General features: G+C 40.6%; 1 protein-coding gene across 1 annotated transcript; it reads left to right on the forward strand.

Annotated features, from left to right (window-relative positions):
* The first annotated feature begins 1,003 nt into the window (after positions 1-1,003).
* crip1 (cysteine-rich protein 1) lies at positions 1,004-7,166 on the forward strand. Its single transcript, XM_070979225.1, has 5 exons — positions 1,004-1,168; positions 5,439-5,533; positions 6,192-6,249; positions 6,600-6,647; positions 6,785-7,166. The coding sequence occupies exons 1-4, from the start codon at positions 1,129-1,131 to the stop codon at positions 6,641-6,643; spliced, it is 237 nt and encodes a 78-aa protein (XP_070835326.1). The 5' UTR covers positions 1,004-1,128; the 3' UTR covers positions 6,644-6,647; positions 6,785-7,166.
* The last annotated feature ends 8,635 nt before the right edge of the window (positions 7,167-15,801 follow it).

Below are 15,801 nucleotides of genomic sequence, written 5' to 3' on the forward strand. Positions count from 1 at the left end.
AGAGAGGTGTGTTTACTTGCATCAGACACACACAGAAAGTAAAAAAAGTCAGAAATTGTTATCACCTTCTTGTCTTACTTGTCATGTTGTTTTAATCTATGGTTTTATTTTATGGATATTTTGTTGTGTTCTGTAATAATTTTCCAAGATTTAAAAGATTGATTTCCAAAAGGATACTGGGCCTGAACAGAAGAGCAAAACAAAAGCTTTTGTGTAGAGTATTAATAATTTAGTATTTATTCCATAGAGGCATTCTGCAGGAGCTGTGAAGATGAAGATGAAGATGAAGATGAAGATGAAGATGAATTGGTAGAGCAGCTAATGAAATGCATCCCAAATTACTTAAGCTGCTGGCATGCAGACTCTGCACTTTAGTCACAGTGATAAAACACGGCTTATGAATAACAAACCTGATTGTACTTGTATGTTATTGTGCAGTATTCTTACATTAAAAGAGTTATAAAGTTTGTCTGATATGGCTTTTAATGAATATGAAAATATTGTTGACGTCAAAAGTTGGACATGAGACGTCTGATAAGTCCATTCTCAGTGTATGTGGACATTTTCCTCATCAGCTTGTGCTAACATCATCATGGACCACCGTGGGCTCCTAAACTCAGATTCAAGGTGAGCACAGAGAAACTTTCCTCCCTTCACCAGATGAACGTGAATCTCTGCACATGCATCGTTCTGCACAGTGAAGCTCAAACATCCAAATTAAATGCAAATAGACAAAACACATTTTTGAGTGGAGCTTTAAAATCATATTAATCTGCACTGGAAACAGTGTGATTTTACTCTAATGGTCACTTATCCTGCGCCCCCACTCATCGTGACCTGCAGCTGTAAATAAACTGCGTTTATAAGTGCTAATGCATTCACTTCAGAGCCCGATGAGATGTTTCCTGCATCCACACTCGCACAGATTCAACACAAGCCTCTCCCACCGTCAGAAAAAAAGAGAAAAGTTTCGGTTGAACTATTTCCTCGATGGTATAAATACAGGCGGGAGCGCACATCTGCATTTGACAGCGAGGCGTGGTTGTTCAGAGCGAACAGGTGGGACAGTCCGAGCGTCATCCGCAGGATACCTACAGTGCGCAATAACGCTTCAACAGCTGCGACAAAATGCCAAAGTGCCCGAAGTGCGCCAAGGAAGTTTATTTCGGTAAGATGTGTTCTCTTCATTTCATTTTCCTCCTGTTGGTTTGGTTTTTGCATGAAGGAATGGATTTCCTGGTTATGAAAGTGTGCGCTTTTTCTGCACAGATGAGGAAACAGGAAACCCAAACTGCCAAACTGACAAGATGACAAGCACATGACTGCAAGCAGGCGTTTTTAATTTGTCTTTCATACGATATGGAATATTAGATAATATGTGTTTCAGTATTTTGGAGAGTTTTACAGTGGCTGAGGATGGAAGTATTCAGATCCTTTCCTTGCGTAAAAGACGCAGTGCCTCTATGAGAAGATGCACAAGTACAAGTCGTGTATTCAAAGTTTTACATAAATATCACTTGTTGCCACACACCGTTAGGTTATCATCGAAACAAGAACATGCAGCCGGTACCGTGTGTTGCAGTTGGCAAAGTGGAGCTAATTTTAGGTGTACCTTTGGGTAATTAAACAAATAATGCAGGGTGTTATTACATATAATACATACATAGTTTGTGTGTAAAATAATAATATGCAAAGTAATCAGTAGCTGGAGTATAAAGTGCAGTATTTGCCTCTGGAATTAGCGCAGTATAAGTAGAAATTTGCATAAATTTGAAATACTTTGAGAAAGTTGCTCAAACTTGTGCATTAGTACAGTAAATGTACTCAGTTACTCTCCAACACTGTGAGTATTGGTCCAAAAAATAGAACAATACACACAAACAGAGCCCGTGCTGCATACTGGGTACTTTCTTTAGAGACTTAAAGTATATTTTGCTACCAATACTTTTTGCAATTATATCTTGCAAAAGAGTATTTTTTTTTTTTTTTGCGTTGTAGTAGTGCTACTTTTACTTAAATACATAATCTGAATGCTTCCTCCAGCGTTGAATCATATTGATGAGCAGTACTTTGTTGTTGGGTCGGTTGAGGTGCAGCAAATTTTAACTGCTTTATATACTTTTGGGTACTAGTATAATATGTATTACATCATATTTTAGAAATGAAAGTTTTGGATGTAATGTTTATAACTCTGAAATCAATCTAGAAGAGTAAAAAGTGCAATATTTGACTTTGATATAGAAGTAGGACGTAGCAGAAAATGGAAATACTTAAGTAAAATATTGTGTTTGAGTACATGTAATTAATTACTTTTCACTACTAGAGTTTTGTTTTTTCAGTATTTTTTAGCTTACTTGCTCACTCTATTCAACTGTCTTCTCATCTTACCTGTTCATTTTTAATGTCCACCTGCTATACATGCGTACATTTCTGCAGGTTAATGCCTCAAAAGGTCACCGCACTCTGTAAACTTTCTTGTTAACAAGTTACTTTGGAGTCAATTGTCTTTCCCGATGACTGACGGGCGACATGACTAATGACTCGATGGAGCAGAAGACGCAGGTTCCTTCTGTCCTGAAATACGGCTCCATCCTTCCAGAGCGATCTTGTAGGTCTGTCTCACGAGGGACACATGAAAGCAGGGAGCAATTAGGGCATCCAGGGAGGAAAGGGACAGCTCCATTTTATTTGTGTCTTAATCCATTTACCACACTGTCTGCAGCTCAGTAGTGCAACAGAGTAAATCTCCTCCAGAGAGACGCACCGAGGCCGAGGCCAATACAGAATACAAAGCCAAGCCTTTGGACTGTCTGTCAGATGAATTGACCATGCAACCGGGAGGCCATGCTTCCCTTTCTTACTTTTCATGGATAAACTTTCCCCCTCTGGCCAAAACAGGCAAACTAATTTTTTTTTTTTTTTCAGGCAGAACAAGCTGATCAGTCTTCTCCTTTTCCGTGCACCAAGAGACAAAAAAAGCTCCTTTCTAAAATATGACCGAGGGAAGAGATTTCATATTTGTTATATAGAAGCACAGTCTCGTCATTGCCCTCAATGGCCTGCATCAATTTCCCGTCCAGACCTCCTCTATAAAGTTGCTCCGTGTGTCGCTCCTTCACTCTGCTGCATCACACCTCACTGCTCTGCTCCCCCACCCTCACCTCTCTTTAGCTGCTCATCTGTCTTCATGTTTCTGAGCTTTCAGATGGAAACAATCAGGCTACCGCTGCCTCACTGAATGATGAGAGGGATCTTGGTCCTGTTCCAGCCACACAAAGAGCAGAAGACAAAACAATTTTTAAGACACTGTTCTTACTTGAAACGAATGCTTTCCACTGCATACCTTAAATAAGCCTTGGAGGCAAATAAACTAACATGTGGTGCAGGAAATAATATACAGCATGTTAATTAGGGATATTTAGACATGCTGTTAGGAAAATTTTGTTACCTTTGGACGGAATTTGGCTAGCTGTTTCCCTGCATTGACTGGAAGTCTTTGTGCTAAGCTAAAATAGTCATCTCCTGGCTGTAGCTTCATGTTTAGCACACAGACATGAGAGTGGTATCAATTTCTCATTTAACCCCACAAGAACTTGAATAAGTAGCTTATTTCCTTAAGTGAAACTATTTATTTAATGAGTGAGATGTTTTAGAGCTGGCTTTGCTTGGCAGATTTTGTTAGCTTTGGACAGAGCTAGGCTAGCCCTTTCCCCTGCTTATGCTAATCATAGCTAACAGGCTGCTCTTGGTAGCCTCATACCTGCATGCTTAATAACAGGTGTAAAAGTGGTATCCGTTGTCTCATTTTACTTTTAGTAAGAATGAACAGAAGCCAATTTCCCAAAATGTCAAAGTATTCCTTTAAATGTAAGGTTACAGCCAGCAGTTGGTTAGCATAGTGTAACACAAAGATGCAGCTAGCTTGGTTAGTCTTAACTAGTCTGCCTGAAGCTAACAGGCTGTAGCTTTATATTTCCTGATCTGATAGGACAGTGTATCAATCTTCTCATCTCACTCGGCAGAGAATGTGTATTTTCAAAAACCTACATGACCTTTTCCTTTAAAATTTTAACACTCAGTTGATCTTAATGCTGTAAAGAGCGTTTTACTGTATTTAAGCTCATTCACTCGACTCTCAGTGCTTTGGTCTGCATTCTTCGCCTCTTGTTTTAACTTGACAAAGCATTATGCAACCTCTCTGTCTTTTTTCAGATGGAATGAAATGCATGGTGTATTTTTCTATTCAGATTTGTGTCTGTTTGTGTATTTTGGACTGCCTCCATAATGCACCAGTCAATGTGAGTTGATGCAAGGAGCAGGTTGCATTATTCTTCTGTCTGTCCCAGTCCGTTACTTGTCATATCGTCAGGTTAAATAAATAGCCTGTGCACAAAAGTAAGCTTTATCAGATCCATATACAATGACGAGTAAAACAACATGCATGGGACTGATCAGGATGGACTCTGAGCTGTTAGGGTTAGGGTAATTGACTGCTTGGACAGGCAAAAGCCTCCTGTTTAACCAGTCCACTAGTTTGGTATTTAGGTAAGTACAGTAATTATTTCGGGTCAGACTTGCGTTCCAAGCCTCACCACATTTTGCTGGAATGTTTTCATGCTGCTGGCCTGAGAAGTTGACCTCGCCCTGGAGTACTTTCTCTCTTTCCGCTGCCTGTTGCATAATCTCATGCCACATCAGGTTATTTTTAGGGAGGAAATATGCTGTCATATGCTAATATTATGGGAACGTTTGGAGGCCAGTGGCTTCACCTGAAACCAGAGTTACTTGCATTCGTTCATACCTCTGCTGTCCTTCCGGACTTTCTTTTATGTTTTTAGAAAATTTGGTGGATATTAATCAAGTTTTGTGCTCCTCAGTTTTGACATATGTTAGCTAGAAACAGACTCTCAATAATACTAGCCTTTCCTGTGCTTGTCCTCTCTAAACTTATGCATTTACTGAGGAAGTTTTCATCATGTCCAGATTCCTGCTCATGAACGCATGATGAGTCTCAAAAGTCATCTAATCTCTTGTCCATTTCCTCCATTAAAGATCTGAAACTGGAGATTGTTGAGTCATGTTCCTCGGTACTCCTGATAGGTGTTTGTGCATATCAGCCCTGCAGATAACAATGGTCTTTATCAGAGTTTATGAGGCAGGAGGACAGATTCCTCTGGGACACTCTGTCCTCCTTTTTCTCTTTTTTCACCACACCCAAACAATGTTCTTATCTGCAAAGACATGATCTTGCTGGTCTAAAACTGATATTAACATTCACAACATTCACAAGACTGTGAGCTCATGCTGTGGTCTGAGATGCATTAACTGACCCATGTGTGACCCTATGATGAGTCCATCTCTGTAGACTACAGAAGCTCTCCTTGTGGTGGGAGATCAAGGATGTGGTTATTAATTTTGTTTTTTGGTGTCTTTGGCAGCTGAGAGGGTGACGTCACTGGGGAAGGACTGGCACAGGCCCTGTCTGAAGTGTGAGAAGTGCAGCAAGACGCTGTCAGCAGGCTCACATGCAGAGGTGAGACCCCGAAATATAAAAATATCCTGTTAGACAAGAATGTCTTTAAGAGTGTGCACAGGGTGATTTGATAGCAGTTCATCAAATCAAATTACTTACTGATTTTACACTAATTAAGTTTAACTTTCAGCACTTTTGAAACATTTACATCTGATTTGATTTATTTTTGTATACACTGACAATTCATCACAATTATATTACAACATTTTACAGTACCTCCTACTATCACTGTGCTAGCTTCTACTAGCTGCAAGCTAATGGTCAAATGCAGTTTAATATGATAGATAAGGTTAGCTAGTGGCATCAAATCATATTTGACTCGATAAATATATGAAATCCCCCCAAAGTTCACGCAGAGGCATCAAAATCTTGACATGAAAACCCTTTTCTTTTCTTTGATGTATATTTAGCGTGTAACAAGAGTGAAGTGAACGATTAACTCAGCATTACAACTTTGAAAATTAATGGTGCAGTTAATGCATTGGTAGTATCCAGAATATTTGATCATACTTTTCACAAAACAGGTGCATAGTTCGACAAAAAGAGTCTTATTCTTTTATGTTCTATCAGCGCTTAGCACCGTCATTTTTTAATTTTTTTATTTTGATGTTTTGGTATTTTCAGTGCACTCATGCTAATACAACTCTGCCTCTTACAGCATGAAGGCAAGCCGTACTGTCACAAGCCATGCTACAGTGCAATGTTTGGACCTAAAGGTAAAAGCATCTTCTCCTCAAAAAACACCTTTTGCACAATAGATAAGCTCAATCTGACCTTTGTTCGTAAGAAACAAGTCGGCCAGGAAAGCCCTATGTGAAAATGTTTTGTATCTGATTGTGTTGAGGCAGTAAACAGCCCTGTTAAAGCGTACATCGTCACCTGACAAGATCATTACATCATTGGTACCATTTTGTAAACTCTTATCTTGAACGGAAGTCGCTGAACGTCTCTGTCAGGCTTCCAAAGTAAAAGCTTTCCACATTGAGGCCATGAGATCTTTTCCCTGCTTTCATTTCCACTCATGTTGATGCTAGTTTAGTGACGCTTCCTGTCTCTTTCCTCGCAGGATTTGGGCACGGTGGAACTGAGAGCCACACATATGGTAAATAGACAGGTACGTGTTCCTCATTCACTGAATCATTTGCTTACATTTGTTCATCAAACTGCTATTTGTTAAGATCCTTGACTCTAAACAAATCCTTCATTGTACATTGCACTGCCTGACCTTTGTTTCCTCTGCTTCATCATCAGATTCTGGCTTAGCAGTAAAAATGTTTCCTGGAAACTAGATGGAAGAAGCCAGCATGCTCAGCAGGCCCAATAAAAACCAGCAAACAAACTGTGCTCCAATTCAGAAGAAACATTTTGTATGCATGTGTTTTTATCCTGTTTTTGATCTGTGTTTTCTGAAGATGAGTGTTTGCAATATATATACCAAAGACGTTCTCTGGTCTCTTCCTGTTATTAAGGTGGACATTCTGATTAAACGCTTTTAAATTTGTGTCGTCCTTCATTTTTATTTTCTTTGCAGAGCCTCTGTATCAAACAGCCTCAAAATAGATCAGTGTGTTTGCCATTGACGGCGTTCAATCACTTGCATTTCTGTTTTTCTTCATAAACCCAATGATAAATATGACTGCTTTAGGTTTTTAGACCTGTAAACCACTGAACTTTACAGTGTGTCTGATTGTTTAAAGATTAACTTTCACACTTTATCACATCAGATTAAATGCTTTTAAAGATGGTGATGCTGGTTCAAAACTGCGTAATTTATTGTGTGTTGTGTATTGTTTGCACTCATATAATGAGCTCAATAACCATGAGTGGGACAACAAAAGTCGCATAATTTTCACCTGACCAGAAGTAACAAAGAGTAGTTTGCAAACCAATCTCACTACATGGTCTGTATTCTGGAGCTTTCAGTCATACCACATGATCTTCCTCAGCAGAAGTCATCTCAGTTTGCCATGTCATTGAATTTAAGATGTTTGAGCTTTTTAAGGTATTCTTTTCAACAATGGCTGAAAAGAGTGAGTTTGTAATTCAGATTTTTGCCTATTTCAAGTGTGAGGTATGTTTCAGGGATGCATGTGCTGACCATGAACAGCAATGTCTCTGTTTCACGTCCATTCTGATATCGGCTATCAATAAATGTCCAAAAATATAATCCTATAAAGAACAGTAGCACCACACATGAACACATACAGGCCATGTTGAATATAGAGGTTTAAAACTGATTCTTTACCCCGGAAACTGTGATCAGCATCTACAATTCCAGGATATGACAGGTCCATCTGCTGAGGAAGGTCGTGTGATGTGACTGAAAGCTCCAGAACAGCTGCTAAATGGACCTTGTGCTGAGATTGTTGTGTTTCCAAGGTCACGAATATGCTAAACACAAAGTATCTCAGCGACATGCGGTAAACATTTTTTTGGCAATGCATTGGTGCAGGGGAATCAAAATGAAAACCCTGCTCATGCTGGTGCATTATGGGTAGCAGCCCAGAGCAGCTGAGGTCAGCTTGAGTCTCTGCAGATCCACCAGATGCTTCCTCTTTGGTTCTTTTGGTCTCCGTAGCCAAACTTCTCTTCTGCACGGCCGCCCTCACTGTCCATGAATCACGCAGCAGCCACCACCTCCACCATGCCTCTGCCATCACAGCCCGGCCGTCGCTGTGGCAACAGACACAAACAAGACCCAACAGACCCAACAGTGTGCCCGTCCGTCTGGCTGTCACCCTTTTCTCTGCAACAAAGACGCTCACTGTCACGGGAAAATCTCGACCAAGGCCACAGACACTGCGGCAAATGGTGAAAACATGCAGAGGATGTTCGGCAGTGAAGCATTTTCCAGCTGTTGCTTTAAGTTGGTTGTGAGATGGAATAAAAATGTGCCTTGTTCATACATTTTGCAAATGTGTCGCTAAAAGGACTGCTACAGCACTCTAATTGAAAACAAAAAAGAACATGAATGTATATGACGTAAACATGGATAAAACCAATGAAACTGTGGAAGTCGATTGACTGTTAGCTAAGCCCTGCCCCTTTAGCCTACTGTTGCTACGCCTGTCAAGCTTTCCGTGTGCAGTTTACAGTGATGACGGTGCCAAATTTACCTCTGGAAAATCTTAGTCGTTTGGAAACAATTGGCCTCTGATATAAACAAATGTAGGAAGTAACATTTATAGCCAATAATCATGGATACGCTAAAATCTGGAACAAAATGCCACATCACATCGGAAATTCTCCCGCTTTTTAAAAAATAACATAAACATCCATACAGTTGTTTGCTTCTTCTGAATCCAAATTATTATCATTAATGTTTCAATAATTAATTTTAGCGCTCACCGTGAGTTTCTGTGTAACGTGTCATCAAATGTATTCATTTGCAATCTGCTTTTATTCTTGCCTAAGGCTAGAAGCTTATTGGCATTTCATTCTTGAAATTAAGCATGTCTTAGCCCATATTTTAGCCCATATGTTCATATTTTTACTGCTTTTGTCCTCACCACAGAGCAGTCAGGCCCACAGCTACCAATGCCTCTGTTGTTTGTCACTAAAAATTTACATGAAAATGTACATTTTGCTAGCTGGAGTGACTACAGTTGCTAATATTTTATCAGCTGTAGCTCACTAGTTAAGCTAACATTCATTCCAAGTTGGTCAAAGACAAATTTAGTCTCTAGCATTTTCAGCTGACTCGTTTTAAAAAAGAAGAAGAAAAAAAAAAGTCCTAAATATGCCTTTGATAGCTACATTGTGCTAAAAGAGGGAGGCTAAAGCTAAGTCCAAAAATTTTGAAGACATGGAAATAAAGAAACAGTGCTGGTAGAGCTAGTTGGTCCTCCGAGCATGATGAGGAAAAATGTAAAATCACACACATTTTTTATTTTATGACCCTTTCAAACAGTATATTTTAATTTTACACATTACACTGAAGGCTCTTAGGATGAGGGCTAATTGATGTGTTTGCTTAACATCCCCTAATCCAATAAGGAGCATGTCTGAGCTGCTAACATTAGCCTTAACTCTGCTATAATAGCATCTAAGACATGCTTCCACACTGTGGGGAAATAATACACCCACAAACCCACAAACTAATAGAGTTGTTGATGTGCTCTTGGAAATAATGCTCAGTTACCACTATCTGTGGTTAGCTCGTTAAAGAAGATAAACACAATTTTAATGAAGAAAAAGCTAAAAAAAAGAAAACAAAACACCATCCATCCATCCATCCATCCATCCATCCATCCATCCATCCATCCATCCATCCAAACAATTAAAAAAAAAGAGTATTGCTGTCTCTACAGAACCATGCACACCATGTAAAGCATTTGATATGGCCTTTTTTCTACATGAGAGGAGGACATAATAAACTGGAAAATCTCATTTTGATAGGTGGAAGAAAAATCCATTCTCAGTGGAGTAATGTTCCCCGTCTGAATATTCGCTGCTCGAAGGCAGAGAAGTGTCGTGTTTCACTGTTTTGAAATGGTCTGTTGGATTGTGTTTACATTCCTCCTCTGATAATAATCACCCTCAGTTTGGGAATGTAAAAACGTCTCTCTCACTCAGCTTTCTGCACAGGAAATACCAGCATTTGGGTTATCATGGTGATGCATCCGGATGTTTGTGTGAAACCTGCAGCATTAGTCAAATTCACAGTTTGACGTTTAAGAAGTGCATGTACCAAAATCTGGCTCCTAATAGTCTCGCAGCGCAGACTTGATTCATGATGTTGAGGCCGAACGTGTTAAACTGAGGATAATTTCCTGACATGATGCTAATGAAAGCATCATGCAGGCAGAAAGCACATTTATAAAGCACTTACGCTGACTTACACTGCACTTAAAGTGAAGTGCTGCCAGTTTTTTCTCCCTGTCGAGCAGGAGGAGAGGGAAGCCAGAGTAATTTGCCGGAGAAGACCTGCTGCATCAGCATGAATCAGCCATGAAGCTGTGAAATTAGACTCATGAACATATTAAAGGATGGAAAATAAGTGTAGTGTGTTTCACGTCAGTCCTAACTCACGCATACATTCACAGCTCACATCTGTCATTTCTCAGGCTGATCCAACGAATACTGGCTGGAAACCTGGTGCTGATATACTGTGAGGCAGGTGTAGACAGGTGAGTCTTCATTGCTTGATTGAGGGCAGCTGTGCTCAGGAGGAGAGGAGGCTGGGCCCAACCTGTCAGCCACGCCCTGCAGAGACACTGACTCAGACAAGACAGACAGGGGACAGACAGACAGGAGACAACAGGAGGGGAAAACACAGGAGCACAAAGGGGAAAAGGAGGAGAGACTGCAGATCTCCACACGTTGGACAGAGTACAATAACGCATATCTACAAATGCAAAGAAGATACAAGTGATTAGACGTTAAGTAAATAATCACCTACTTTATTATAAAACAACAAAACATCAGAGCAGACAAACAAGAATAAAGTACATTTACTCAAGTTACCAAAAGTTTTTTGGTACTTTACTTGCGTAATTCCATTTACGCTACTTCAAAGTTAATTTGCAGATTTGGATTATTAACTACGGTGGCCGACAGGTACAAACGCGCTGCATATACAGAAACGAGACGCAAATACAGAAACGAGATGCATATGAGAAAACAGATGCAAAAGAAAAACGTTGTAAATACAGAAACGCGCTCCGAATAAGAAAACAGATGCAAGAGGAAAACGCTGTAAGTACAGGAACGCGCTGCATTTAAGAAAACAAATGCAAGAAGAAAGTCATACAACGGAAGTGCTCCAGGCCTCTAGGGGCAGTGGAGACACACAACGGACGTATCAACATGCGGGGCAAATGAGGACATGAGGAGAAGAAGAAAGTTTTCAGTGGGAGGAAAGGTTGAGTCTGGGGAGACACTACATGGAAAAGTACCCACAAAAAGTTTTCACACGTGGGAAAAAGAAAGACAGAGAAGGTAAAAAGAATACGTACTTTTCCATGTAGTCTCTCCCGACTCAAACTTTCCTCCCACTGAAAACTTTCTTCTTCTCCTCATGTCCTCATTTGCCCCGCATGTTGATACGTCCGTTGTGTGTCTCCACTGCCCCTAGAGGCCTGGAGCACTTCCGTTGTATGACTTTGCATTTGTTTTCTTAAATGCAGCGCGTTCCTGTACTTACAGCGTTTTCCTCTTGCATCTGTTTTCTTATTCGGAGCGCGTTTCTGTATTTACAGCGTTTTTCTTTTGCATCTGTTTACTTATATGCATCTCGTTTCTGTATATGCATCTCGTTTCTGTATTTGCATCTCGTTTCTGTATATGCAGCGCGTTTGTGTATTTGCAGCTCCTTTCTGTATATGCAGCGCGTTTGTACCTGTCGGCCACCGTAATTAACACAAAATTATCTAAACAAATAAATTAGGATGTATTAATTAACATTAAGCTACCCTGCAGTAGTTTTAATAAAGTCACTGAAGTTAGCCTCATGTTTACCAGCTGCAACATTAAAATAGAATCGATTATCGATGCACTATTACTACTTTTACCTTTGGTACTAATGCTGCTAATAGTTATGCAATTTTACTTAAGTAAAATTTTTAATGCAGGATTTTTACTTCTTGCAGTGTATTTCTACACTGTGGTATTGCTACTTTTACTGAAGTTATCAGAGTACTTCCTCCACCACCAAATAAAACTAATTAGGAGAACTGTAACAGACTTAAACTTACAAATTTACAATAAATAACAATTTGAGCATCTCTAAAGCTCCTCTCAGTAGGATTTGGAAGATTTGGACTTTGGCGACTCCTAGTGGTCGTATTAAAAAGACACTGTGGACGCTGAGATGAACTGGCAAGAAGCCGCATACAGATACAACCTGCACATGTGTTCAAATCTGGAAACGCACACGTGAGAGTCAAAAGAGAGGCTGGAAAACTAATGAGCAACAAGTTATTTACTGAAGCTTGTTTTATTGTTGGTTATAATTGAACTTGTGTGTACTCTGCTCCTCAACTCCTTCCAAGTGTCATAAAAGAGGACCTGTAGGCTCTTTAAGAGACAGCAAGTGAGAGAACACAAGACGCCTGAAGAAGAGGAAGAATACTTAATTTCCCTCTGCAGTGAAAACTTTAAACTGTATCAGATGTGTGAAGCCAAGTCTAAAAATCAGGCCTGCCAGTGGAGCTTTAATATGGACCAATGAGCATGCACATGTCTCTGCCAACATGCTATTATTATCTGGAACATCTGTCTTTCCTACATGACTGACCTTTTTAAAGGAGACCGCTTAAAGTTTATTTGTGAAAATAATCTATGCCTTCAGCAGTCTGTGCTCCGGGGTCCCCTCAGAGTTTCCACCCCAAAACCTGTTAATGTGATTTCAGAGCATAAAAGAAACGTGAACAGGAAATCCACCATATACTTTTCACTCACTTTAAGACTATCCTCACGTTACTCAAAAATGATTATTGCTAAATGGGAATACAAATGTCAGAGTACGTTTTCAGCTCGAAGGTTTAGGATCTGTGAGCTTGCTGCTGTGTTAAATCAAAATCACTGTCATGCTTGAATGGGAATGATTCCTATGTTACATAGTTTTAGCGTTTTAGGCTTTTAGAAATTACTTAAATTGAACATTTCGGAATGGAAAATGCACTTTGGTTGAAGTTTGTATTATAGATTATACATATTATACATTAAACCTGGGTGTAGACGTTGTTGTTTGTTTTAAGGGGCCACAAGCCAAAAAAGTAAGGATGAGAAGATTGATACCACTCTCATACATGCCCTGTAAATACTGTATAAGGCTACAGTCAGTTAGCTTAGCATAAAGGCTGGAAACAGGAGGAAACATCATTATCGAGCTTAAGAGGTGCTGTAGGCACATTTTGTTACGTTCAGACAGAGCTAGGCTAGCTGTTTCGCCAATTTCTAGTCTTCATGCTAAGCTAAGTTAACGGGCTGCAGCTTCATATTTACTGTACAGATGTGAGAGGAGTATCAGTCCTCTCATTTAACTCCTCAGGTTCAAGCAAGTCAGCATATATACCAAAATACTGAACTACTCCTTTACTTGTAACATTTCTTTTATTTCACAAAACGAGCTAACATCGGAAGTAAAACTCTTCCACTGTCCTCAGATGATCGTCATCCTCTTGTCTTCAGAAACGGTAACTCAAAGAGTGCCTTCAGCCCTGTGAAGCATCCCCCAGAGTCCTGTTGGAGTCTGGCTGAACGTATCAATCCAGAGGCTCCAGCACTGAGCTTCATTTGTGTGCAGATGACTTGTCAGCCATTGGAGGGATGAGAGCCATCATGGTTACTGAGTAGAATCTGGTCCTCATTTCTGTAATTGAATGTGCATGACTATCTTAGACACTCCCTCTCTCTATCCCCTTTCCTCTTTCACTCCTTTATTCCTTCCTTTGATCAATTTCTAACTCCTCCTTTTCCCTTTCACCACCACTCCACCTCCTTCTAACCTCCCTCCCATCTCATTTACCAGGTCTGGGCTGCAGTTGATTAGTGCTGCTGGATGTATCTGTTTCCACTGGTGCGCCCTGTCTCAGCAGATGTGTATAAATAGGCCCTCCGGCGTTGTAATTGCTAATAAGGATCCAATGTGTGTGCAGAAAAGACGAGCTGCTGCCATAAGCATCTGTAAGGCAGCCAGCTCCCCCTGAACGCACACAGAGAGGGGATTCATCAGCGACTCCGAGCCCAGGAGGGAGCCTCTGCGCTGGGGTAGATAATGAGGTGGCCAGGCCTCTGAGCCCAGGCCTGGATCTCAGAAAAGCATTGTGGTGCATCATGTTTTTGTTTTTTTACCCTACTTAAGCCAAAGGCTAAGAGTCTGGCAAACACTCATCTCCTCCAATTAGGCTACCAGCAGCTTCAATAACAAGAGTCTCCCTATTAGAGTACAAGTAACCCTTGGAAACTAACATTAGTCTCCACGTGTCTATACAAGACGTTTAATTTTCTATTTCTATTTCTATTTCTGAACTGCTTTGTGGCAGGCTCTTGACCTCAGGCTGCTCCTATATCACACCTGATGCTCAGGCATGTACAGTATCATATGGAGGTTGAAAATAATGATGGAGGTGATGAATATGTGAAAATCCCTCTGTCTGACTCCTTCACACGCTCTTGCTCTCGCAGCACCTGGCCACGTTCGCAGGGTTTCGCTCTCGACATGTCGTCTGAGCCTCCAGGGATTCTGAGACAGTTTGATTGTTCGAGTTTTGTGATAAACAACCTGTCGTCTTTGCGTCCACAAGATGGATGCTCTGCAATACCAGTGTAAATATAAGTTATCATTAAGCTGGAGGAATTTCTCAGATGTGCAGTTTCGAATGACACTGAGAGATGAACGCGAAGGAGCTTTCGTGCAATGTTGTGATTCAGCGTTTCCCAGTGAAATCCTCCAAGACCTCGCTCTCATGTCTAATTTTCTCCAGCTGTAAGACAGTCAGATAAAGTTGTGTTCTTGCACTCAGGATTCTTCTCCTCCCTTCTTTGATTCCCATCCCTCTCATTTGTCTTCCTCCTCCTCCTCCTCCTCCTCCACCTCCCACGGTTTGGAACAGGCAGAAAGAGTACATGAGGACACACTGAGCCGCATGCTGCTCTTGTTTGCCTTTCCCAGATTGCCCTGCTGCTCGCCCTGGTGCTGGTGGGAGTTGGCAGTTCCCCTCATCATTTCATCTCCACTGTCAGATCCTACACGGCCGCAGTCATATATATACACACGCACATCAGTTATTCTACATTTTCCATACTGTACTGCTGTTTTCTTGCTCATCAAGGGCCTAAAGAAAGCCACAAACTGAATAATGCTGCAGTAGGAATGCAGAACATAGTGCATGCAGCATGGAGGGGATGCTTTAACAGACTAGCTCCTTTTGACGCTGCCATGAACAAAAGGTGCATGAGGAAACTTTGCATGTTAGCAGCGTCAGTTTGATTTTTCTCTCTTTCTGTGGGCAAGGAAGTGTGTAGAGCTGTGTATACAAAGAAGTGTATTGTCTCAACATTTAGAAACACAATACAGCAAAAAAATATGCAAAATCCCATGAAATCATCAGCTTGATATTCAGTGCAGTGACCTGTGAACTTCATTAAAATTCCCAAGTATTAACTAAAATATGCTTTGAATGATTAATTTGAGCAAATTTATTAGGTCTCAAGCAGTGCAGATGGTTGCAGCTCCATATTGCGATTTAAGCCGATGTGATGGCTGCATTTGAAGTTAAAATCTTGCCTAAAACGGCCTTAATGAAATGAATGAGGTCACAACA

Source organism: Chaetodon trifascialis, chromosome 14, assembly GCF_039877785.1.
Source record: "Chaetodon trifascialis isolate fChaTrf1 chromosome 14, fChaTrf1.hap1, whole genome shotgun sequence".
Lineage (NCBI taxonomy): Eukaryota > Metazoa > Chordata > Actinopteri > Chaetodontiformes > Chaetodontidae > Chaetodon > Chaetodon trifascialis.